General features: G+C 41.0%; 1 protein-coding gene and 1 long non-coding RNA gene across 2 annotated transcripts in view; both read left to right on the forward strand.

Annotated features, from left to right (window-relative positions):
• Positions 1-27,747, forward strand: part of LOC115371006 (uncharacterized) — a 100,194-nt gene that overhangs the window by 64,945 nt on the left and 7,502 nt on the right. Inside the window, exons 6-10 of the mRNA XM_030068121.1 lie at positions 16,072-16,146; positions 16,355-16,408; positions 20,982-21,056; positions 21,665-21,739; positions 22,027-22,080. Of these exons, the coding sequence (XP_029923981.1) occupies positions 16,072-16,146; positions 16,355-16,408; positions 20,982-21,056; positions 21,665-21,739; positions 22,027-22,080 (333 nt within the window). The remainder of the gene's footprint in view (positions 1-16,071; positions 16,147-16,354; positions 16,409-20,981; positions 21,057-21,664; positions 21,740-22,026; positions 22,081-27,747) is intronic.
• LOC115371767 (uncharacterized) lies at positions 24,915-27,709 on the forward strand. Its single transcript, XR_003929388.1, has 3 exons — positions 24,915-24,985; positions 25,379-25,432; positions 27,687-27,709. It is a non-coding gene; the product is annotated as an uncharacterized LOC115371767 (long non-coding RNA).

Raw genomic sequence — 27,747 nt, forward strand, 5'->3', positions numbered from 1 at the left:
AGGCCTCTTTGGCAGTCTAGGCCTTGACGTAGGAGGTAAAGATCTGTACCGCCGGTCGACGAGGTCCTTCTCTTCTTCCTCGGACCTGGCTGCGTCAATTATGTTCCCAGGAAGCTCTTGCTCCCTACTGAGACTAGAGGTGCTCTGCCTCTCTTGTCGTACACTGTAGGAGTGCTGTAGCTCCTGTTTCATTGTTTCAATTTCTTTCTGATCAGACTTGCGGCTTTCCTGGGTGCTTTTGAGGTCCATTTCCGTTGTGGACAGCGCTTGTTCCAGGTCGCGAGTCTGCCTCTTAGTGTCATCCAGATGACCTTCCAGTGCCTTGATTCGGCACCTGCTATCCCTCAATTCCTCCTCAGCTTTGAACAGGAGTTCTTCCAGTCGGGCAGTGTCTTTCCCATGGGCTTCGGGTTTCTGCTGGCCCATGGTGCTTTGGAGGTCACGCAGATCTTTTTGGAGTTTGATGTTTTCCTCCTGGAGTTCTAGGATCTGCTTGTTCTTGCCTTCTTGGATGAGCTTGGAGTCTTCCAACTGGGCGTTCAGGTGACTCTCAAGTTGCCGTGCTTCATCCATTTTCCTTTGAAAGAGCGTGGTTAATGCTTGAGACTCTTTTGTGAGCCTCTTGACTTCCTGTTGGTACAGGGCGGTGTTTTGCTGGGCCTCTTGTTTCAACTCAGCCACTTCGCTTTTGCTAAGCTTAACCTGGGCTAACAGACCATGAACCAGGGTGCTCAGGACCTTGGACAGTTCTTTACTTCCATAGCTCTGTTTAGGTGGGTTAGCCTGGGTTTCAGTGAAGTTATCCTCCAGTCGCATGGGTGAGGCTGACTTCAGCTTAGTGGCGTAAGCTGGAGTTATGATGGATTGATTGATTTTAATTTTGAACCAGGGACAAAGTACGATAGACATTAACCCAAAAGGGAGAGAGGCACTGTACCAGGTTATAGCTATAAAGCTAAATTCAACCCATAGTCCCTGGACAATTAAGTATACAATCGTTAAAATAGTGTGAACTAGAAGACGGATGCTGTGGGTCATGGCTGTCATCCAAACTTCAAGGTCTTCCAAGTTGGTGGGAGTGCTAGCAGAGGCTTCCATTTTGACAGTTAGTTAGATCAGTGAGTGGGGGTGTGTGCGCAGTGTCTCGTGTATGGATCTATTATCAGTCTATCTCACCTTGCAAGTACTGATAATGAAAAATGTAGTGGAGTTAGCTTTTAGGAAACTGATTTTATAGAAAAACCAATAAACCAACCACAACCACAATTTTATTCAGGGACACGGCTCACCTCACTCGCTGGGTGCTGATTCATTAACCCTTTTGGCTGGATTTAACAATGGTCGCTTGTGTTCAGTTTGCACTGGGGGTCGTTTGGCCTCAGCATGCAAAACAGGAAGGAAGGGTCAGTGCATGAAATCCTAACAGCAGTGAGCAGCAGCAGGACTGGTTACACACTACTGTATGTGGGGAGCCAGTGTGGCTCCAACAGCATGCACGGGGAGGGTTTCCCACAGGTGACAAGCCTCAGGGTTAAGCCAATATTCACTGGATGCTTAAAGCAAACAGGGTGTTTGTTTGGCTATCACAAGTCTCTATGTTGTTAGTGACTTCCCGGAACTAGTAGCCTTTGGTTGACGCTAGCCTTAGCGCCAACACAGCAGATTAGCAATCACACAAGCTGGGGGTATGTTAACACTATACCCAAACGACTAGCTAGCTTAGCCTGCTAGCAACTCAACACCTTAGGCTGAATAAGCCTGGTCGCTACTTATCTTTGGCTGGCTAACAGCGGGACGCTGCACTAGCCTAGCCTCTAAGTAGCTTAGGCTAACAAACAAAACAAAAGCTTAGCTTGCAAATAGCTTAGGCTAACAAACAAAACAAAAGCTTAGCTGGACTAGCTTATCTTACAAATAGCTTAGGCTAAACGAAACACGGGCTTAGCTGGACTAGCTTAGCCTCCAAATAGCTTAGGCTAACAAACAAAACCAAAAGCTTAGCTGGCAAATAGCTTAGGCTAAACAAAACAAAAGCTTAGCTGGACTAGCTTAGCTTACAAATAGCTTAGGCTAAACAAAACACGGGCTTAGCTGGACTAGCTTAGCCTCCAAATAGCTTAGGCTAACGAACAAAACCAAAAGCTTAGCTGGCAAATAGCTTAGGCTAAACAAAACAAGAGCTTAACTGGACTAGCTTAGCCCACTATTAGCTTAGCTTCTACACTAGCCTAGCCTCCAATTGGCTTCTGGCTAACAAAAAATGGCGTCGCATGGAACTGCGCATGCGCCGGAAGTGTTTACCCGGAAGGGGAAGGAACCGTCTGGTGACGTCACTATATTTGCATAAGTGGGTGGGCACTCCTACGCAGAGGGGTACCAAACACAACTGAGCTTACACTTCAACAGGGACAGCGGGCAGCGCCGCTATTAAGCTTTCAAATTTACCAACAAAGCAGAAAACAGGCCCGGTAGATTTTCCCACAATCTTACCGGCATGCACAATTTAGAGGAGCGGACAGCGCCGCAATACTCAGCAATCTTTAATGCAGAGCGAAACGGCCTCTATGGCCTGTGGCTTCTTTACCACAGTATTACTGTATGTAGGCTACACCAAAACATACACAGTCGTCCTTTTAAAAACCGCGGGGGTTTGACGACGTAGCTCCCACACAAGCAACTCTTTCCTAGCCTTTCTATCGGGCTATATGGTGCTTATAACGTGAATAACTGTCTAGCGTTCAGTGCTAACACAGAAACTACCACTGGTTAATTACTCCAATGGCAAAGGGAGCGATCAGCTCAGCTAAGATAGGTTAGAAACTCGTAACACTACTGCTGACTGATAGGGGCCCGACAGACGGGAAAACGGGGAGACTCGCCCGAGTCCGTCTAACAACAATGCGCATAAGCACTTATGACTGGACTTCACGTCCGTCTAAGTGTAATTACTGCAGTTACACAACCACACGGTCGCTGGAGACCCTGGGTTAACAACAAACAAAACACAGATCTGTTAAATTTCACCACTAGAGGACGTCTCCGCTAGTGGGGCAAATTGGACTAGTTATCAGTCCCTTATTCTCCTTCTTCATGCTGCAAGGCCCGATGCAATTTTGCCTGATTAAACAGTAGCACAGCAATAAAGTATAATTCACTTAAACAACTCACAGTTGTAGCGGCAACGCTTACAGTGAATTTCATGAGTGGAAACTTGATTTAATCTGCCCGCATTCTCCACCAATATATGTAGGATTACTCGCTTGACCAGACTATCACAAATAAATGGGGAAATGATAAGAATAAACTTATCAACACTTCAAGAGTGATGACTAGTTTATTACGGCAACTGGGCCGGAGGAAAGACGTAATAATGACCGATGAAACTACGTTTCTGGTGATCAGGCAGAAAAGCAGTTTAAATCGGAAATATTACAACCTTAAAAATGATAGTCTATGCCTGGAAATAATCAGATCAAAATAAAAAGGGCAGTCGGATCTTTTCCGAATAGGGATCAAGAATTCCACTCATAAAAACCACTCAACAACGAACGTGAATTTAACACACTTTATTACTACAACTGGGCTACTGATTATGTACAACTACCTATGGTAGATGAAATATATACATAGTTACAGCAGACAACACAAACGAACAGACAAACAAACAATGAGGCATGTAGTAAATGGACAAAATGGTAAGGAAACATGAGATGGGTAAAACAGACGGCGGCTAAAATATGGCACAAAACAGATTTCGCATCAGTGCAAAATGAACCAATGTGTACCCAGAGAGTGAGCCCTGACTGTTTCTATCGCCAATTTAGACATGCAGCGTGTAAGCCAATAAAAGTTAAAAAGACCGCACCAGAGTCTAAGCAACTAGAGGGTGAGGTTACTTGCTTGAGCCTGGAAGCAGGTCTTGACGGAGTTTTGAAGTTCGCGGTGTTGACGGCGGAGCGGACCAGCTGGTTACAGCAGAAGGCAGGAGAAGACAGCGGCGTGCGGAGCTGGAGCTAAGGCTCGGGATGGAACGGACGCTTGCTGGAACGGAGTCACGCAGGAGAAGCTCTCTGCGGGTGCGTTGGTCTTAGAAGCTCTCCCTGCGGAGGCTTTGCGATGAGACGCGTGGATGGAGTAAACTCTCGATGGTATAAGCTCTCATGGTGAGAGGCTAGGATGGTATCAGCTCTGGCGAGGAGCTATGATGGTAAAAGCTCTAATTCATGGTGAAAGCTCTCGATGGTATAGCTCTGGCGAGGAGCTATGATGGTAAAAGCTCTCTGGTAAAAAGCTCACATTCTCTCTTGGGTGCACAGAGGTTTTAACCCCTTCAGCCACTCCTCAGGCGGGAAAGTTTAGCCAATCAGATAGTTATCTGTTATGGTAACTTTAGGAGGGATGCCCCTCGTCTCAACTTACTGACCAATCAGGGCCGCCTGGGGGGGGTTAAATTCACAGACAGGGAGTTAATTGCCCTGGGATGAAAGTATTCCTTTAACAGGTTTTCATATCATCCAACCTGTAAGAGGAAGTTTGGAGATGACATAAAAATTGACTTCACCTTATCCTGAGTAGCACAATGATACCAAACATGACATACAAAATCACAACATGGTCCCATCCACATCTGCCAATTAATTTAAGCAGATGTAATTCAGGCTTCTCCAACAAGCCTGACCCTTGTTACTGATTTGTGGAATGTTTGGTTACTCATATAGCTGCACAGTCCATTTAGAAAGATTAAGTCCACCTTTTTAGTATGCAACAAAGCTCCTGAGGGATTCAGGATGTCCTTTGTGTGTGCGTGTGTATGAGTGTAAGTGTAGGTGGGGGTCTTTGCTCGCATTCCTTGTGTTTAGTGGGGGTCTGCTCTCCTTATCAGGAGAGGATGCAGGGTTTAGGAATGTGACTCTTTGACCTCTGGTACCTGCAAATCAAGGGTTGGTTGAGTCATTGAGACTGTTAGAGTCCTTGAGGGAAATAGAACACAAATCCCTGACCCTTTGGTCACCTAGTGAGGGGCAAATTGTTCATTCCAGTGTTTTTCCATGTGGGCGCTGGGTGAGAAACAGGATGCCTTTATTACCCTAAACTGGCAAAGGTTGCTGCGGTCAAACGGCAGGCATGCCATTTGATGGTGTTTGTCTCCAAGCCTGGAAACCTGGATCCTACAGGCGTGTATCTAATGCAATAGACCTAACAAATAAGATAGAGAAAATATGTGTGGTTCCAGCTTTGTCTACCTTCTGCTAACAGTCAAGCTGTTCTGAATAATACAAGAAGCATTGAACTTTAACATACATTGGATACTGCAAGAGACATGAACTATAAGGCCAATTATAACAACCTCTTACTAACACTGTATAACTGCTGGTCGTTCCTTAATATCTTACAACAGAACAGACGTAGGATAATTATAAAGAGAAAATTTGTTGCACACGCGTGAAACCATTAATATCTTAATGTAGGATATTTACATAAAACGCCCCGATGGATCCGGTTAATTTCATTTGAACAACAGATTTCCCGAGCATTTATATGGGCAACGCAAACCTCAATCAACATGATAAAAATTAATCCACGGACCACCAAAGTAACGTTTGACTGTTTAATTAAATCAACTTAAAATTACTCTGGCACGGTTGGAGGGGGTGTGCTCCAGTAGCTACGGTACGGGTGCTCATGCACGAGCACATGCAATATCTCATATCTCGCCACCGTGCATGCCTCTCTGCTCTGCCAACTGAAGTAGCAGCACCCGAGCAGACGTAATGACGGTAATGTTTTCAGCGAATCAACAATCAGAGAAAATATAACACATCAGACACTGGAGTGGTTCAGAGCAGTAGTCCCCAACCCAGTCCTCAAGGACCCCCTGTCCTGCAGTTTTTTGTTCCAGCTCTACTCTTGCACACCCGACCCAATTAAGGCCCTTGCACCTTCATGCACTCCCTCTTCAGGTAGATCTGTTTCAGCCAATCAGCATGAAGCCCTTAAATGGATCAGGTGTGAAAGAGTAGAGCTGAAACAAAAACCTACACATGATGAGTGGAAAAAATTACAATAGAAAACAAGTCAGATTTGGCGTGAGATTTCTCTCTTGAACGTGAGAGCGTGAGATTGAAGCTGAATGCGTGACTGTCATGGCCAATGCGTGAGAGTTGGCAACTCTGACTGTTTCCGTGAAGTTGAGGTGTGTCTTTGCTCTCTGAGTCTGTCCTGTACTTGTTTATGCTGCTGTTTCTGGCAGTGGAACGAGTCAAACCCTCCAGTAAAAGTGGCAATGCTAGAATGGAAACATATTGAAAACCATGCCGGGCTGTTCAATTACAAATTCATTTGAGTCAGATTTTAAAATGAGGAAGTGTAGATGGGACAGTAACCCAAGGGCGTAGGTTTGATTTTGACATTGGTGGGGACAGACACGGCGCCCCGCACACGCTTATCACGCACTGCGCGTAGGGCACCAAGTGCCTGGGGGGGGGCACAAAAAAAAAAAAACAAGCTCATGAAAAATCATCATCATCATAGTAATCATAATAATGATTTAAAATTGTGTAAAGTGTGTAAAACATGTTAATAGATATAAGCATTACAAAAATAACATAGGCTTATTTGCTCGAGAAAAACATGAATCTCCTGTGCGGCCCTCTTCCCAGTCTACCTTTGGTGCCCCCCTCCCCCACCCCTTAGTGGTTTGCTCCATTATGCTTCAATCGCAAGTTTGGCAGACCTTTATTTTTGGACATGTCATCGAAAAGGCAACAAGAGTCGGGGGCGGAAAAGAGGAAAAGAAAGAAACAACGAGATGATGCTCGCGCGTCACTTGCAGGTAAGACAATAACAAATGTTAATTTTGTTACTTTTAGCCCTAGTATGCATGTCTATGCTCGTGCCAGATAATACTACCGTCAACAACCTTTGTATCGTTAGCTCCCACTAGCCATGTTCAGACGTAAGTGTTACGTTTCAAATAATTGATGCTGGGCTAGCTAGTTATTTTTAGTTGTGTATATGGATATGGATCTGGAGTTGAGATGTCTGTATTTGGCGTTTGTTATGTTCTATGAACCAACGAGTATGTGCATGGATGAAATTTTGATTTCAGAGGTGGGGGGGGCACAACTGACTTGAGTACGGGGGCGGGGGGGTTTGAACTGCTTGAGGACCAAAACTGCCATTTGAAAAAGTGGAGGGGACATGTCCCCCCTGTCTCCCCCCCAAATTACGTCCATGAGTATGTGACTGTGTAGTGAAAAATGAGTTGATGAATGGAAAACGGGTCTTGGTAACCTGAACTTTGATGTGATATGCCAAATTAGACAGGTGATTGATTATCAGCCCTCTTACACCGGCGATGTCGGCGCCAACAGGATTCGGCATGCCGACGTTACATAACGGTGTCTCCGTGACCGTTTAAGATATGCAGAAACTTTAAAAAACATCTGAAACCGGAGCTTTGCGCCTATATAGAGTGCCATTACGGTAGCATGTAGGACTACTGACACTTCGACCGTCCAATCACAGAAGATTCCCCGATGTGTCACAAGTTTGTAATGTGATCTTGTCACTACCGTAACTCCTGAACCAATAGTGCTATCGAAAAAATTACGACGGTTTCCGAAAGCAGAGAGTCGGAGCTTTCCGATGGAGTGCGGATACACCAGTCATTACGGTGACCCACTGGCCGGCAGCTCACACAACATTTTCGTGATGTTCATAGGCCAAGAGCGACATCTGCTGGTGAAACTGTAACTCGAAAAAATCAATATTAAAGTTGTGTAGATTTCCCCTCTTCATATTCATAGTTTTCAAACTATGTACTGAATTTTTATATTGTGCCCCATTAATCCTTGTCTATAGAGGTAAAATAATAAATTTTTAATGTACCAGTGTTTTAAATATAGGCCTACATAATACTATAATTAATTTTGAAATATTTTTGTACCATGGTGCAAAACTGTATTTCACTGTAGAATCCCTGAGTATTTTGTTTTGTATTTGTGATTACAGGCTCAATGCTTCAATAAGTGCAAGGAGGAACACAAAGCCAAGTGGAAGATCCAGATGATCAACCATCTACAAGCAGACATCAACCATCCACAAGCAGACATCAATCACCAACCAGCAGGTCTATAGACTCTGCGGCAGCACCCAGCCCTGACCAACAAACATCTACCAGTTCAGGTACAAATACAGTTCATCATGCAGCCACCACTTCGGAGGGCAGAGTGAGTCCTGTCACTGAGAGGCCATCAGCATGTGACAGTTTGGAGACGCATGTGCCCCCTCCAACTGATCCCGCTCTGTGGCCAGCTCACATTTTAGATGCTGATCGTGTGGAAATTGTGCGAAGAGGTCCTTTCAAAATCAGTCCTGATTTTAATTTTCCAAAGGGACATGATGGAAGAGCATTTCATGCCAGCCTCCAGTTCAAAATTCTTCCAAATGGAGAGAAGGTTAACAGTCCACAGAACAATGCTGTGTTCTTATTTATTTATTCAAGTGTTTGGTGCCATATTTAGTTAGTGTTTAGTCAGTGTGTTGTAAAGTTTTTATTATTATTTATCTCTTATTTTTTCCAACAGTTTTTGAAACAAATGTTGAAAAGTTATTTTGTAAAATAAAGAGAAACGCAATGACAAATACTGAGTTATTGTTCATTTCTGGCGGCAGCAGCGGCGGCGGCGGGGGGGGGGGGGGGGGGGGGGGGGGGCACCACAAAGCATTTGTGATTAGGGCACCCAAATGGCTAGCGCCGGCCCTGGGTGGGGACATAGAAAGGCGGTGCCCCTGAAAGTTGATGTTTTTTGCATTTATCTTATCACATTGTTACATGCCAATGCTTCACTTGTCTCCTGAGTCTCCTGTCTCTCTACCTGCATCTCCTCCTCCTGCATAAAATACATTGATGCATGGTTTAGGAACCTTGAAAGCTCTGATTTCAAAGCCACATGGGTGAACCATTTATACAGATCATCATCACCTTAACATTTGTCACAATGCTGAATCTCACTACCAACATATCTCTGTCATTATTCAACCTCACCTGTGAGCCTCCAGCCTCTCCTCCTCCATATCCTCCAGCCTCTCCTCCTGTATCTCTACTACCTGTCACCTCACAAAAATATATGGATGCATGTCATATGAACAGTGGGACAATTTAGGATGCAATTTAGGATGCAACAACTCACAGACTTTCTTTGTTGGTGTTTTTCAAACAGTTGCTGCCTCTCAACACACAAATGATACATGAAAACAGTACATAAAATAACAAAAAAAGTGTAACTCTTTGGCATTAAATTAAGCTTTTTTTTTTTTTAATCTCTGTGTTGTTGAGGCTCTACAGTTATATAACCTTGACATTTTAAATCATGGTTAGTAAAAATGGATAATTTCTGTTTCCCTAGAGACAACAGGCCAATGTGCCTGATACAAGCTCTCAAAGAAGCATGGTGAACTATTGTTATAATTGCCACCTGACAACATAAACAGTGAAGAAAAACATCAATAGCTTAACCACAGTTTTTCTTTTATAAAGGCCTGTAAGGTGAATTGTTTGTACCTGACAAGTTTCGGCTACCTTGCTTCTGCAGCCTTCATCAGAGGTGTCACGTGATGTTGGTGTGACGTCTTCTGTGATGTGTTATATGGATTTTGCCATCCCACCTGAAGTGATGGGATGGCGGTGTCCAGGGGCAGGGCGCCCTCTGCCGTCTGGTGGTCTGCTGAACGACCGGGGTGGCCCTGCAGGACTGTGTCCCAGGTGTGGGAAAGTTAGTAGGCTCCTTCATCCCGGTTGACAGTCTTTGGGGCCCGCTTCCTGATTTCAACCGTGTCTCATATAACACATCACAGAAGACGTCACACCAACATCACGTGACACCTCTGATGAAGGCTGCAGAAGCAAGGTAGCCGAAACTTGTCAGGTACAAACAATTCACCTTACAGGCCTTTATAAAAGAAAAACTGTGGTTAACATTAATTTGTAGGCCAAATGAACCTTTTTAATATATCAATAGCTTAGTTGACTATTATTGTTATCACCATTATTATCATTCAGTGTAGGTGTACAACCACTATCTGGCATGCCCCTTCAATGCGTCATTGTCCGTGATGTCCTGAGCAGAATGCAAACACTATCAGCCTAAAATGACTAGCTCACGGTTTTATGTTTTGTTTCCTGAGATTATAATCTGAGTTAGAGATTGAATTTAACAAAGAAAAAAAAAAAAAAAAACTGTTATTCGACAAAATTTATTTAATTTGCACTTATTTTTTGTAGCCTATATATTGTTTATGAACAGAGAAGTGTTGTTTTTTTATGTATACAAGTATATTTAGGTATATTTAGGTTTAAAGCAAAATATGTCAGTAATGATGGTTTTCACATGAATCATTTTAAATGACCTGTAATAACCAAATGGAATACCACATTTGATAGAGGCCTTGCACTGAATTTAAGACAATGGCCTGAATTTAAGACAAATGTAGATTTCAACCTCATGACTGATGTAGTTGCATTGAAAGTGTAACTACTTTTTGACAGCTTTATTATTATACAAAGTAAGCGGTGGGTCCCTTGACAAATAATTCCCCCACATGTGGATCCCGGCATGGAAACAGTTGGGAAACTCTGATCTATAATAACCCCCTTCAACATCAGTCACCTTGCTGCCTAATGTTGAGGTCATAATATGCACCATTTTACAATAATTGCCAAAAAATTACATGTTTTTATTTTCTTGTGTCTTCCTATCAAAATCTAACTACTTATCATAAAAATGTAATGTTTTTTATATTTTTTTTTTTTTTTTTTTTTTTTTTTTTTAGCTACCACCCAGCCTATAAGTTTTGTCACTAAAAGTAATGGGGAAAACTGAAAGCCTGCCATTTGAAGTGTGACGTGCTCATTTTCACCTGGACTGACAAACTGCTCTCTCTTTGCAGGTGCAGAGAAACAAATATACATTGCAGATGGAGGTAAACTCATATTGGAGTCACCCATTCCTGCTGAGTTCAAGCCCCTGACAAGCATCCTGTGGAAACATAATCGCAACATGGTGGTGGAATGGGTTGAGACATTAGGAACTGTGGAGGACTACGGAGTATTTCACGGCCACACAACCCTGGATAGAAAGACTGCTCGTTTGGAGATCAACAATTTGACTCTTATCTACAGTGGGGTGTATTCTTTGGAGTTAAATGGCCAACTCCAGAGCGAGACATACATGGTTACTGTGATCAGTAAGTATGTAGTATTTTAGTCAGGTGTGTTCTTGTTCTTTACTGTGTTGACGAAAGGTCCAACTATGTGACTGACAATGTTCATATTGTTATTAGGCTAAGGATAGTTTATAGGTTAGTGTAAGGGATTTTAGTTGTTCACTTTTAGCCTAGGGTTTAGGATTTTATTAGTTTTATTAGTTATTATTTTATTAGTTAGGATTTTACCAACAAAATTACCACAGAAACAGTCCCATGACTGCTCTACTTCATTCAAGTTCTGTGATTACAATGCAACTTGTGCGTTCCAAGTGATAGTTTAATCCAGTTGGCTGAAACATAAGTGGGATATCATCAGCAGTCCAGGATTACTTTCAGCTTTTCAATGTAGGAGGAACAGGGAAATCCTGTTCTTCTGATTATTAGAGATAATCAGTGCAGATCATAAATCGATACAAGTAAAGGTAATAAGAATACACAACAAATACAGAATAGAAGGTATTACAGGTCAGTAGAAGGTATTTCAGGAATGAGACAGATACAGCAACGTCTTAATCTCCATGAGATTAGGTGAGCAGTGTTACTATAGCTAATAAAAGGGTACACCACAGAGTAATACAATTTTTAAAAGTTTTGTAGTTCATCAGGGTCTGATTTTACAGATAATGCCTATATTTGTAGCTATTTTAGATTTATACAGTATGTGAGGTTTCCAAGGTATTGGTACTTCTGTGAGTGAGACTAAAGAAGAAGGAAATCTGTTTCCTCCACCAACAGAGAAAGTCCCAAAGCCCACGGTGACAGTTGAGCCACTGTTTTGTTCTTCCACCTCATCTCTTTGCAAACTGAGCTGCAATGGAGGGATCCCAGAGGCTGGACCAATCACCTACAGCTGGAGGCGAGATACAGGAGACTGGACTGAGTCAAGTAAACTGATGGACATCACCAACGATGATGACCATATTGAAAATTTCTTCTGCCAAATGAAGAACCCAGTTAGTGAGGAAGAGAGCGAGCCATGGAAGAATGTATTCTACCCAGGTATGTAGTTTACTCTGCACAGTAATAGAGTAATATAATAATAAAGGTTAAAGATCTCGTCAGCACACAAATGCAGGATTAGCCGTTTGGAAAATTTATGAGTTTAGGGGCTGGGAATTTTTTGTCTTTCATCTACTTAAAGGCTTTTAGTTGTGGCTGTGTACAAAAACAATTTCTATATTTTTTTTTCTCCTGTTGTCACCTCCAGACTTAAATATTTTAACTTTCAACTAATTTTTATTAGGAAGCTGTTTGTCTAAGTTTTAGTTGGAAATTATGTTTGTCAGAATTATTTGAGTTGGTGTGATAATTAAAATGCTAAATATAACCACAAGTCAAAGTAAATTAAAGTCTTCAACTAAATGCAAAATTTAGAGGAATTTGAATATGAATATATTTTTCCATGTTTGGCAAAAAAAAAAAAAAAAAGAAAAGAAAAAAAAAATCTTTGTGTGTTGACTAATTAAGGTGGAAACTTTTTCCATTTGTGGCACCCCCTAGGGATGCAACACAACATCCTTGGACGCATACGCTCAGTGAACACTCCTGACCAGATATCTCAAATTTCAGGTTGATATCTGAGTGCGTTCATGAGTTACTGCAAGTTTTGTAAATTTCGTCTTGCCTCCAAATTCTAAACCGAGAATACAGGGAAACTTTATTGATTATCAAAATGCCAATAAAATGTATTAGAGGATCAGTGAAGACAAAATGCAAAATAGCAGGAAATCTACTCTGGTGGACATGGGGGAGACTTACACTAAGAGATGCATCTTCACCCTGAAAATCCTGGAAAAAAATGTGTTGCTGCCATGTACAGTTCAGCACTTATGGGCCAAAATGTAAATATGACAGCGCCACCATGTGGTCCAATTAGTGTAATTTTGTTTTCCTGAGTTGTGGGTGAGATTTCCAACCTACCTGCAAAGTTTTGCAAACCAAGAAAGCCAGAATAATCCAAACAACCATAAGAGGGCTCCAGTACCTTTGCTGCTTTGACTCCTAATTATGGCATAAATTGTGACTATTCCTGGACAGGGTTGACAAGGCAGGTAGAAATGCAGGGCCTCTATAAGAACCTGAACTGAGAATGAGCTGTTCTGACTGGGTAGACAAAGCTGATAACAGCTCTTAGCTGAATCGTTAGAATCAGGGGTGTTGTTGGGATCTGAAGACGTCAGGTTAGTCCAGTCAGTCAGCATTAGGGCTGGGTATTGCCAACAACCTTGTGATGCTGTATGCAGAACAATACCGAGGCCATGATATGATCGGTGTTTGTCTACAGGCGTTTCTTGGCTGTTCTGTACCAGACACATCATAGCAACTGGAAACATCAGCAGTGAAACCCGTGTTTCTATCAGACACAGCATATTTATCCTGTGATTTCCTAAAAGGCTTTGGTTTCTCCATCAGTGCACAGTCTACCCAGGGTAGGATTACTGAACACAGATACATATTTTCAGCAAAGCTCTGCTTCATAGCCTCACATTTACTCCCACACAGGAGGAGATGTGTGTGTACAGAGAAAGAGAACATTAGTGACCAACCTGCTGTAGAAAGTTAGTGCAGGTGGTGTTATCTAGCTTTTAATGTATTCACATTATAAACTGCCTGGTTACATGTCATGTGGGGAAATTGTGGGGATATTTGAAAATAGTCAACCAGGAGCACTTATGTTCCTATTTCATGAAACATTTTATTACTTCTTCCCCTCTGAAACTCCAACTCTACTACATTCAAAATCCAACTTCTTCCAAAAAAAAAAAGAAAAAAAAAAAAAGAAAATCAGGGCTGGCATCAAAACATTCAGGGCTTAAGCCCAACACCTGTTGTTAAAATGATGGATTGAAGTAGTGCTGAATAATGGAGGGTACAATATGTTTACAACAGACCCAGGCATTTGCAGCAATTTGTAGAGTTGGCCTGATAAATATTCAGAATACCAAGTGGAGCAGAGAGAGAAGGAGCTGAATGATCTTCATGCAGCCTGCATGGCTAACAGTTCTCGTCTCCTCTGTAAATGGTAAAATGTCAGACGTTTGGTCCTGTGGGTACTTGGCATTGCAATGTTACTATATCTAATAAAAGGGTATATCACTCTGTTATAAAAAATTAACACTAGTTCTGTTGTTTATCAGGGTCTGATTTTACCGATAATGCCAAAAGCTGTTTTAGATGATTTATACAGTATGTGAGGTTTCCAAGTTATTGGTACTTCTGTAAGAGAGATTAAAGAAGGAGGAAATCTGTTTTGTCCACCAACAGAGAAAGTCCCAAAGCCCACGGTGGCACTGGAGCCACTGTCTTGTTCTCCCTCCTCACCGCCCTGCGCTCTGAGCTGTAATGGAGGGATCCCAGAGGCTGAACCAATCACCTACAGCTGGAGGCGAGATACAGGAGACTGGACTGAGTCAAGTAAACTGATGGACATCACCAACGATGACGACCATGTTGAAAATTTCTTCTGCCAAATGAAGAACCCAGTTAGTGAGGAAGAGAGCGAGCCATGGAAGAATGTATTCTACAAAGGTCTGTAGTTTACTCTGCACAGTAAAATGAATAAGAGTTTAACATTTTGTCAGCACACACATGCAGGATTAGCTGTTTGGTGGTATTGATATATTTTCCAGTGGTAATCTGGTTTGTGAACTGTGACTTTACTTTGAAGGAAGACTAACACATTTTTAGCGCTGACTCAGCCTTTGTTTTTAAACAGATAGAAAGCAGCTTTACGTTGCTGTGGCGGTTGGGGTGGTGGCTGCAGTTATTGTGGTTGTTTTTATTGGTGAGTATTTTTATTTGATTTCTTATGAGTTAACTTGTCCCTAATCAACTCATATGCAAGGTTATGAATAATTACACTTCCCTGTTGATCATTGTGTGTGTGTGTGTGTGTGTGTGTGTGTGTGTGTGTGTGTGTGTGTGTGTGTGTGTGAAGCTGCAGACAGACCAACAAAAACATGACAACATGCATTAATGAAGTATTTCCTCTGTGTGCTCGTGCTTCATTTCAGCTTTCATAACACGAAGGTTCGTTTCATTACATGGTGGATCTGACAGTGAAATAGGTAAGTGTTTCCCACAAAAGCATTGAAATATAAAACATGTTAACATGAGTTTCTCACCTGCCTTGGTCTCTGTCTCTGGGGAAAAACTAACAACAGAACATGGAAAAGATCAGCAGGTGGAAACACAATCATTTTATCCAAAGAAAAATGAAGAGGGAGTGGATCAAGATATTTTATTGGAAGTATTTAGTTTTAGGTTTTGAACTCGTGACAGTTAAAGTGATCAAATTAGTGGCTTTACTCAAAGACTTTCCTCACCCACAGTAAGCAGTGGAGCTGTAATTAGTAACTTTCCAGGGCACTCAGTGTGGTACCAGTAATAGTTGTGTTGCTTTTCTGTGCATTTAAAACAGTAAAGAATGAAAAAAAATCACATGTGTGTGATGGTCAGAGTTCCTATTTATTGAACTTTGACCCACAGATTCATTTTCATATGTAATTCATTAATTTTAAGTATAAATCATAATTATGTTCGTGTTTTACTATTCTATTGTGTATTATTTGAGTGTTGAAAAGCAAAACTTGATTTGGTTCATAGGTAAGGTGATTTGAATGTTTTGCATTGTTTTCACAAATTGAAGAATGCATTAAATCTATGGCACAGTGTTGTACTGCAAACACAAGTTTGTTGCTGTTGATATATTTTCCAGTGGTAATCTGGTTTGTGAACTGTGGCTTGACTTTGAAGGAAGACTAACAGAGTTTTAGCACTGACTAAGCCTTTGTTTTTTAACAGGTAGACTTAACTTTTACTTTAATGTGCTGGCTATGGGGATGACTGTAGTTCTTCCGTTTTTTTCACTGGGTTTTGGTGAGTATTTTTATTTGATTTGTTGTCAGTAACACATATGCAAGGTTATGAAGAGTTACACCTTCCTGTTCATTGTGTGTGTGTGTGTGTGTGTGTGTGTGTGTGTGTGTGTGTGTGTGTGTGTGTGTGAAGCTGCAGACAGACTAACAAAAATATGACAACATGCATTGATGCAATATTTCCACTGTGTGCTTGTGCTTCATTTCAGCTTTCATAACAGGAAGGTTCTTTTCATTCCTTAGTGGATTTGACAGTGAAATAGGTAAGTGTTTCCCACAAAAACACTGAAATAAAAAAACATGTTAACATGAGGTTTTCACCTGCCTTGGTCTTTTCACCAGCAGCATTTGGTTGTTGAAAGGCACAGGCTAAAAGAATGTGAGATAAGCTCAGGAGAAATATCAAACCACTCAACTATTTATTTAAAATTAGATTTAGATAGCAGACCAAAATCAACAACATGGAAGCTAAATATAAGTGTGCTGAATAACAGTGGGTTTAAGGAAAGATTGAAAAACAAATTACAGCCATATTTGAAGGATGATGATAATGGAAATGTAAACCCTGTAATACTATGGGATGCAGCCAAAGCAGTCTTGTGGTGAAAAATAATTTCCGAAACTGCATGTGCTGGAAAGATGAAAGCTCAAAAACTATCAGACCTACAAAAACAGCTTCTGGATCTTGAAGTACAACACAGTCAAAATATGGACTCACACTTAAAGGCCCCATGCTGTCCACTTTTCCAGGGTTTTATTTTAACTGCTGATATCCTTGCATGATGTTTTTGTGGGTTTGAGGACCTGTGGTCTGCTAAATATAGTTTCACAGCTCCTCTCTCTTTTGCCTTTATCCCGGAGCTCTGGCAGCACAGTTCATTTAGCCAATCAAAAGAGAGAATCAGCCCCTCTCCACTGATTGGCTGACTGTTTTCTGAGTGACATATGGTCGGGCCAATCAACCAACATCACTACGCAATGCATTCTGGGACGTAAACAATAGAGCGAGAGAAAAACGGAGCCAACGAGATACAGTAACTTATTGAAAACTTGTCGAAAGCGAGTCATCATCTTATGTAAGGTTGTCATGGCTACCGCCGAGCGTGATGTTATACAACCGTACGTACTTGAGCCCGACTCCGATCCCAAACCACAGACGAAGCCGGGATTGTGTCGCTATGGTGATGGCGACGGCACGCGCATGGATGCAGCGCCCCCTCCAGGGATCAACGAGAGTGAATGTTTCAAATGTTTTGCTTAACCCAGACGCTCAGGTTGCATAACCTACAGCCGAGAGACTTTACTAAACATCAGGTAAAGCATGCTGCAAGAACTGAGGCACTTTGATGTGGACACACTATGCCAGCACAGGATTTTACCTGCGTCTGCACCGGCCGTCACCAGGGAGAGGAGGGAGCGCAAGCGGTGCGAACGTAAACAAAAGAGGGGGAAGAGAGCCGGGATCCATGCTAGGCTGACTTTACCCATCACTCGGGGATAGAAACGCTATCCCATTTTGTGTGCACTGCTGCTGTGTGTGTAGCTAAATGACAATAAAGCTTAATTTGATTTGATTGTGTTGGGTTGATAAAACAGTCGGTGCTGAAATGAGCCCAACAGACGAGCAAATTGGACTAAAACCCTGCGGGACCCGTGAAACCGGGACCCTGAGCGTGATGGTTTACGACCGTACGATCCCGAACCACAGACAGCAGGAGAAACCAAACCACCTCAAATCTGTTTATTACAAGATGTTTCAGAATGGTACGTTATTTTTGTTAAATATGTTGTGAACTTCTTGCTCGGGGAGCGGAGGGGTACTGGCTAATTTCGCTAGCTTGGTAGCTTGTTGGTCGGGGAGTTGAAGCTAACTGGCTGAGCTCGATGGCTTGGTAGCTTGTTGGTCGGGGAGCGTAAACAAACTGTCTGAGTTGGCTGGCTTGAGAGGTGGTTACCTGGGGAGGGAAGGCGGGCTGTGGGCGGAGTCTCTGACATCATAATACAGACTGAGATCAGGAAATTCCAGGAAGTGAAATCCGCTCACTTTACAGGGACAGTTTCAAAAAACGGGCTGTGTGCACTTCTCCATTAATCATAGGTGAAATACATGGGACAGTATTTATGTGGCCCCAAGACCTTCCCTATCACACAAAAACAATGAAAATTTCATTTTCAGGCCATGGGGCCTTTAATCCTTCAAATGAGACCAATTCAAAAAGAGAGGGGTAAGATTTACACTGTAGTAGAGAAAAGCTTGGATTTACAAAACAGATATTATGACCTGGCTCTAAAGCCTCTGGGTTATTATCTTGGAGGCTGAGAAAGCAACAGTCTGAAAACACAGTTTATAAAATTAGGGATCCTATTTTTAAGACAATCATGACATAGATGAGAGGGAATACAAAAAGCATTTGAACATTTTTATCAGTCTCTGTACACCCAGCCTAAACCATTTGATCCCTGTTAGACTGAAGAATTCCTGAGTCGGTGTGAGCTGCCCTCTTTGGTCAAACTACATAATTATAAGTTAACAAAAGAAATAACACTAGAAGAAACTGACAGGGCGATCTCCTCGATGAAATCCTGCAAATATCCAGTGACTGATGGATTTCCGGCAGAATGGTATAAATCATTGAGGGAGCATTTACTATCAATATTACACAAAAGCTTTAATTATACATTGAGGGAGGGGCTTTTCCCTCCATCTTGGAGGGAGGCTATTATCTCGGTAATTCCAAAAGAGGGAAAGGATTTAATGGAATGTGGGGCATATAGTCTGATCAGTGTTTTTAAATCAAGATAATACATTTTATGTAGCTATTTTAACTCAAAGAATGGAGGAAGTGATGCCCTTATTGACAGAGGAGGATCAGACTGGATTTAATGGAGGTAGGCAGACCCAGGACAACATTAGGAGGAGCCTCCACACAATTGAATATTTAAAAAAGGAAAAACTCAGAGCTATTTGACTTAGTTTGGATTCCAAAAAAGCTTTTGACTCGGTGGGATGGGCAGTTCTTTACAAAGTAATGGAAAAGTTTGGTTTTCATGAAAAGTTCATTAAGAGCATTAAAACATTGTATAAATCCCCACTGGTCAGATTTAAAGTTCACGGAGGTCTGTCTAAAACCAGATATTTGCAAAAAGGTTGTCGACAGGGTTGTCCAGCCAGCCCTGGACTATTTAATTTATTTATCAAACTGCTCACTCAGGCAATAAGACAAGATCCAGAACTGGAAGGTATTGCAATAAGAGAAACAGAATATAAGATATGCCTTTTTGCCGACGATATCTTGGTCTGTATAAAGAATCCAGAATTGGGAGTTCCTAAAGTAATGGACGTGCTGCATATGTATGGAAAAATATCAGGCTATACCATTAATATTGACAAAAGGCAAGCATTAGTGTTCAGTTTTACACCATCACAAGATCTTAAAAGTAGATTAATGTTTAGATGGGACTCAACATCTAGAAAACATCTGGGTGTAAAACTAAGCAAAGACATGTCCCAACTGTACAGTGAAAATTATCCACACATCAACACAAAGACAAAACAGGATTGACATAGATGGGCCAGAGTGATGACAATAAAAACAAATACTTTACCCAGATTACTGTATCTTTTTCAGTCCTTACCTATTCATGTTTCTGATAATCAATTTAAAGGATGCGATAAGGTATTATCTAGATTTATTAGGAACAGTAAACCCCCCAGAGTAAGATAGAAAACTTTACAGTTACTGAAGGATAGTGGTGGGATGAGCTTACCAAACCCTGAAGGTTATTGTTTAGTGGCACAGCTAAAACCACTGTTACTCTGGTGCAATCAGGAATACTTTGCAAAATGGAAAATCATTGAGTTCTCATTGTTAGACTGACCTTTACAGAGTTTGCTAGGATATCTATTAACCACTAAAAATGATGTCATGCAGAGTCAGTGGGTTAGATTTTCTATTGATCTCTGGTCCTGTTTAGTGAAACAACTCAACATTCAAAAAGAAATACAGATACTAACATGGCCAGTGTATAATCCAGATTTTAATCCAGCTGTGAATGACAAAGGATTTATTCATTGAGAAAGAAAAGGAATCTTCTTATGTAGGGAGCCTGGACTTAGAGTGACCTAAAAATGACAGATATCTTTTAAAAGTCTTCATGGTGGCAAGGAAAAAGGCCATAACAAAACATTGGCTTCATAGGGAACCTCCAACTGTCAGTCAATGGAAAGATAGAATTAAAAACATTCAGATGACCTTCAGCTTAAGACTGCAAAGAGACAAAGGTGATGCTCTCTGGGAAAACAGAGATATATACCTCACACAAAGAGATGACAACCTGTTCTGAATGCCCCCCATGTCTTCAGTGACATTGGAAAAAACACAAGTAAATCATTTTTTAAAAAGAATTCCTTGCAGTAAAAGCGGTACCAGTAATCGTTGTGTTGCTTTTCTGTGCATTTAAAACAGTAAAGAATGAAAAAAATCACATGTATGTGAAGGTCAGAGTTCCTATTTATTGAACTTTGACCCGCAGAGTCATTTTCATATGTGATTCATTAATTTTAAGTATTAATCATAATTTATGTAACGTTAATGTTTTACTGTACTATTGTGTATTATTTGAGTGCTGAAAAGCAAAAGTTGATTTGGTTCATAGGTAAGGTGATTTGAATGTTTTGCATTGTTTTCACAAATTGAAGAATGCATTAAATCTATGGCACAGTGTTGTACTGCAAACACAAGTTTGTTGCTGTTGATATATTTTCCAGTGGTAATCTGGTTTGACTTTGAAGGAAGACACATTTTTAGCACTGACTAAGCCTTTGTTTTTAAACAGGTACACTAATGCTTTCCCTTGGTGTGCTGGTTGGGGTGATGGCTGCAGTTCCTCTGTTTTTTTGGCTGGTTGATTGTGAGTATTTTTATTTGATTTGTTGTCAGTAACCTCCTTTCCATTTGTTCCAACTTCCTATTCAACACAAATGCAAGGTTATAAAGAGTTACACTTTCCTGTTCATTGTGTGTGTGTGTGTGTGTGTGTGTGTGTGTGTGTGTGTGTGTGTGTGTGTAGCTGTGTGTGTGTAGCTGTGTGTGTGTGTTTCTGTGTGTGTGTGTGTGTGTGTGTGTGTATGTCTGTGTGTGTGTGTGTATGTGTGTGTGTAGCTGTGTGTGTGTGTTTCTGTGTGTGTGTGTGTGTGTGTGTGTGTGTGTGTGTGTGTGTGTGTGCTTGTGTGTGGGCATCTGCAGTCAGACAAACAAAAAAATGAAATAAATGCAATATTTCCACTGTGTGCTTGTGCTTCATTTCAGCTGTTATATCAGGAAAGATCTTTTTATTTTGTAGCAGAAATGGCAGCGAAACCTTTAAGTGTTTCCCACAAAAGCATTGAAACAAAAACATGTTAACATGAGTTTTTCACCTGCCTTGGTCCAGTGGTAATCTGGTTTGTGAACTGTGGCTTGACTTTGAAGGAAGACTAACAGAGTTTTAGCACTGACTAAGCCTTTGTTTTTAAACAGGGACACGTCTGCTTTCCCATCGTGTGCTGGCTGTGGTGCTGGCTGTAGTTTCTCTGGGTTGTTCTCTGGGTTCTGGTGAGTATTTTTATTTGATTTGTTGTAAGTAACCTGCATTCCATTTGTTCCAACTTCCTATTCAACACATATGCAAGGTTATAAAGAGTTACACTTTCTTTTTCATTGTGTGTATGTGTGTGTGTGTGTGTGTGTGTGTGTGTGTGCGTGTGTGTGTGTGTGCATGGGTGTGTGCGTGTGTGTGTGTGTGTGTGTGTGTGTGTGTGTGTAGCTGCAGACAGACCAACAAAAATATGACAACATGCATTAATGAAATATTTCCACTGTGTGCTTGTGCTTCATTTCAGCTGTTATAGCAGGAAAGGTCTTTTCATTACGTGGTGGATTTGACAGTGAAATAGGTAAGTGTTTCCTACAAAAGCACTGAAACAAAAACATGTTAACATGAGTTTTTCACCTGCCTTGGTCTCTGTCTCTGGGGAAAAACTAACAACAGGACATGGAAAAGATCAGCAGGTGGAAACACAATCATTTTATCCAAAGAAAAATGAAGAGGGAGTGGATCAAGATATTTTATGGAAGTATTTAGTTTTAGGTTTTGAACTCGTGACAGTTAAAGTGATCAAATTAGTGGCTTTACTCAAAGACTTTCCTCACCCACAGTGAGCAGTGTAGCTGTAATTAGTAACTTTCCAGGGCACTCAAAGCAGTACCAGTGATAGTTGTGTTGCTTTTCTGTGCATTTAAAACAGTAAAGAATGAAAAAAATCATGTGTGTGAAGGTCAGAGTTCCTTTTTATTGCACTTTGACCCACAGAGTCATTTTCAAATGTGATTCATTAATTTTAAGTATTAATCATAATTTATGTAATGTTAGTGTTTTACTGTATTATTGTGTATTATTTGAGTGCTGAAAAGCAAAACTTGATTTGGTTCATAGGTAAGGTGATTTGAATGTTTTGCATTGTTTTCACAAATTGAAGAATGCATTAAATCTATGGCACAGTGTTGTACTGCAAACACAAGTTTGTTGCTGTTGATATATTTTCCAGTGGTAATCTGGTTTGTGAACTGTGGCTTGACTTTGAAGGAAGACTAACACATTTTTAGCACTGACTAAGCCTTTGTTTTTAAACAGATGAACTTCTGCTTTCCTTTGGTGTGCTGGCTGTGGTGATGGCTGCAGTTTCTCTGTTTTTTTTTCTGGGTTTTGGTGAGTATTTTTATTTGATTTGTTGTCAGTAACCTGCGTTCAATTTGTTCCAACTTCCTAATCAACACATTATGCAAGTTTATGAAGAGTTACACTTTCCTGTTCATTGTGTGTGTGTGTATGTGTGTGTGTGTGTTTGTGTGTGTGTGTGTGTGTGTGTGTGTGTGTGTGTGTGTGTGTGTGTGTGTGTGTGTGTGTGTGTGTGTGTGTGTGTGTGAAGCTGCAGACAGACTAACAAAAACATGACAACCTGCATTAATGAAATATTTGCATTGTGTACTTGTGCTTCATTTCAGTTTTTATAAGAGTACGTGTCCGGAAAATAGGTAAGTGTTTCCCACAAACCCACTGAAACAAAAACATGTTAACATGAAGAGTTTTTCACCTGCCTTGGTCTCTGTCTCTGGGGAAAAACTAACAACAGGACATGGAAAAGATCAGCAGGTGGAAACACAATCATTTTATCCAAAGAAAAATGAAGAGGGAGTGGATCAAGATATTTTATGGAAGTATTTAGTTTTAGGTTTTGAACTTGTGACAGTTAAAGTGATCAAATTAGTGGCTTTACTCAAAGACTTTCCTCACCCACAGTAAGCAGTGGAGCTGTAATTAGTAACTTTCCAGCTCCTGAAAACATTCCTGTTTGAACTCAAGTGCTCCAGCGATGTGAGGTCACTGATTGGATGTGGCCAGAAGTGCCATGAAGGGTTTACAGATGTTACTTACTTGTTACAGATGTTGATTCTCTAGTCAGCCATTCACCTCAGCATCAACATGATACTGACAATGCTCTAAAGTGACTGAGCACACTCCTGCATTCACCACCACACCTTCAGCTTCAAACAGCACCTCCAGGTTGTCATTAGGACTCAACACTGACCTGCAGGAAAATGGTTTTCCTTCAGTTTCCACAGTGGCAGCCAGATTCCCAGTTTGCACACGGTGGTTTTTAGAATAAAACTGAATAAAGCAGTAGGAATTTAGCAGCTGAAGTAAAAGGCCAGTTCCCACAGACACCAGCAGCATTTGGTTGTTGTTGCGTCCCTCAAGTCTGCAGTAAAACTCACAAACTGAGGTGAGACAGGGATTAGCCTGCAGGTGTTGCATGCTAATGAGGGAGTCTGGACTTAGAATGACCTAAAAATGACAGATATCTTTTAAAAGTCTTCATGGTGGCAAGGAAAAAGGCCATAACAAAACATTGGCTTCGTAGGGAACCTCCAACTGTCAGTCAATGGAAAGATAGAATTAAAAACATTCAGTGCATGGAACAGATGACCTTCAGCTTAAGACTGCAGAGAGACAAAGGTGATGCTCTCTGGGAAAACAGAGATATATACCTCACACAAAGAGATGACAGCCTGTTTTGAATTCTGTATAAAAATCAAACATTCTGTTGTCGTTTCTGGTGAAATCCTTCTTTCCTCACTCTCTCTCTCCCCGTGTTTTATTTGCAATTTGTTTTCCTTCTCATAATAACAATTTGTTTTTATGTATTTTGTATATTTCTTCATCACCTTTTTTAGTTTTGTATTACTCTCCTTTTGATTTACACTCCTGTTCATATAAAACTTTGAAAAAATGGAATAAAACAAATGAAACTAAAACTCTGCAGCCAATGGCAGAGCACCATCACTTTCTAATGATCCAGGCAAGTCTCCAAGACTTCTATGACACTGGAAAATACACAAGTAAAAATAATAATAAAAAAAAAAAAAAAAAACATTCTTAGCAATAAAAGCAGCACCAGTAATAGTTGTGTTGCTTTTCTGTGCATTTAAAACAGTAAAGAATGAAAAAAATCACATGTATGTGAAGGTCAGAGGTGATTTGAATGTTTTGCATTGTTTTCACAAATTGAAGAATGCATTAAATCTATGGCACAGTGTTGTACTGCAAACACAAGTTTGTTGCTGTTGATATATTTTCCAGTGGTAATCTGGTTTGTGAACTGTGGCTTGACTTTGAAGGAAGACTAACACATTTTTAGCACTGACTAAGCCTTTGTTTTTAAACAGATAGACCTTGGCGTTCCCTTGGTGTGCTGGCTGTGGTGCTGGCTGTAGTTCTTCCGTTTTTTTCTCTGGGTTTTGGTGAGTATTTTTATTTGATTTGTTGTAAGTAACCTGTGTTCCATTTGTTTGAAGTTTTAAATCAACACATATGCAAGGTTATGAAGAGTTACACTTCCCTCATTTTCACTGTGTGTGTGTTTGGACGCGTGTGTGTGTGTGTGTGTTTCTGTGTGTGTGTTTCTGTGTGTGTGTGTGTGTGTGTGTGTGTGTGGATGTGTGTGTGTGTGTGTGTGTGTGTGTGTGTGTTTGGGCGTGTGTGTGTGTGTGTGTGTGTGTGTTTGGGCGTATGTGTGTGTGTGTGTGTGTGTGTGTGTGTGTTCGCGCGCGCGTGTGTGTGTGTATCTTCAGGCAGACAAACAAAAACATGTTATTAATGCAATATTTCCACTGTGTGTTTGTGCTTCATTTCAGCTGTTATATCAGGAAAGGTCTTTACATTATTTGCCGTATTTGACAGTGAAATAGGTAAGTGTTTCCCACAAACTCACTGAAATAAAAACATGTTAACATGAGTTTTTCACCTGCCTTGGTCTCTGTCTCTGGGGAAAAACTAACATCAGGATATGGAAAAGATCAGCAGGTGGAAACACAATCATTAAAAGGCCAGTTCCCACAGACACCAGCAGCATTTGGTTGTTGTTGCGTCCCTCACGTCTGCAGTAAAACTCACAAACTGAGGTGAGACAGGGATTAGCCAGCAGGTGTTGCATGCTAATTTCTATCTATTCTGACCTTAAAATGAAACTAAAACTCTGGACGGCTTCTGGTTGAGCGACGTAGATAGCTGCGTAAAAATTCAGATCGAGTCTTAACTGCTAAAAATTCCCCTGTAATCAAGGTCATTGAGCTTGAAAGCTTTTTTTCTAAGCTAGGCAATGGAAGGGGGAAAAGAAAAGGCCGAAATCAGTCACTAAGAAGTCAGAAAAAGGGAGAACTGTGGAGGGAAGACAATGAGCACGTTTACATGCACACCTTATTCCTGTATTAACTGGAATATTCGCAATATTCCGGTTGCGCACGTGTCCGATTAAGGTCATATTCTGGTTGGAGAGAATTCCGAATAAGACCCCTGGCATATGCCTGTTCCAACTGGAATATTGGGGCATGTAAACACCTTAGCCGGAAAATGCTCCGAACCGGAATATTCAGTCACAACTGCGCATGCTCGACTCGCAGGAATTCTGTGGCGTCTTTGTTGCTATGGTTGCTATGGTTACCTGCAAGCGGGGAAAATGGCATGGCGAACAGCAGCAAGAGCCAGGAGACTGCAGTCCGCCTTCAGCTAATGAAAGACTTAAATATCATGGAGGATATCGGTGGGAGAAAAAATAGAACTAGTGACAGAAGAAAAAGAAGAAGACTTCTTCGTCTGTATTTCCGGCAGACGAGACACCTATACGCATGCTGCTGAGGCAACATGAACGCACTGGGAAGGTGTACTGAAGAAAATGAGTGACAGCAGGAAAAGGAGTAAAATATGGACCCATTTCAATTTTATTGACAGTAGAAAGGCAGAGTGTAGAGTCTGCAAGAAAAAAATCTCTTATTGAGCCGGCTCCATAAACAACCTGCACAGGCACATGACAACTGTCCAGCCATCAGTGCAATGGGAAGAAAAAACACAAGCAATCGAACCTGATATTAATGAAGGTGAAGTGTGTCGACTGCAACTGCTGCTGCTGCTGCTGCTGCAGTGTCTACAACAAATATCCAGGGACTGATGGATTTCTGGCAGAATGGTATAAATCATTGAGGGAGCATTTATTACCAATATTACACAAAAGCTTTAATTACATTGAGGGAGGGGCTTTTCCCTCCATCTTGGAGGGAGGCTATTATCTCGGTAATTCCAAAAGAGGGGAAAGGATTCAATGGAATGTGGGGCAAATAGTCCAATCAGTGTTTTTAAATCAAGATAATAAATTTCATGTAGCTATTTTAACTCAAAGAATGGAGGAAGTGATGCCCTTATTGACAGAGGAGGATCAGACTGGATTTATTGGAGGTAGGCAGACCCAGTTCATTAAGAGCATTAAAACATTGTATACATCCACACTGGTCAGACTTAAAGTTCACAGAGGTCTGTCTAAAACCAGATATTTGCAACAAGGTTGTCGACAGGCAGGGGCGAAAATCCCATTTTATTATTTGGAGGAGGGGGGTGGGCGACAATAAACATCAAAAAGGTAGAAAATGAAATGAAACTATGCCACAAAATGGTGCAACTTAAAATGCACAGCCCTTATACATTTAAATTATAAACTGTAACTGTGGGCCTATATATAACAATATGTTTTAACAACCCATTTATCACTATGACTGTCTTACTGAATGCACACCCCAAAGAAGCAGAACAATATTCTGCTGTCAGAGTGTACAAGTCCAGAACAGTTATCCTGACACTAATGACAAACAAAACTGCTTGAGAGTCAGCTGAAAATTCAGAAAGTTGAGAGATTTAAATTGGAATTGGTTTTTAACATCAGAACTGAACAACACTTGACTTAAAAAGAAAAGCAAAACTTGATTCTGTTCATAGGTAAGGAGATTTGAATGTTATGCATTGTTTTCACAAATGGAAGAATGCATTAAATCTATGGCACAGTGTTGTACTGCAAACACAAGTTTGTTGCTGTTGATATATTTTCCAGTGGTAATCTGGTTTGACTTTGAAGGAAGACACATTTTTAGCACTGACTAAGCCTTTGTTTTTAAACAGGTACACTAATGCTTTCCCTTGGTGTGCTGGTTGGGGTCATGGCTGCAGTTTCTCTGTTTAT

This window comes from Myripristis murdjan, chromosome 14 (genome assembly GCF_902150065.1).
Source record: "Myripristis murdjan chromosome 14, fMyrMur1.1, whole genome shotgun sequence".
In the NCBI taxonomy this organism is placed as follows: Eukaryota; Metazoa; Chordata; class Actinopteri; order Holocentriformes; family Holocentridae; genus Myripristis; species Myripristis murdjan.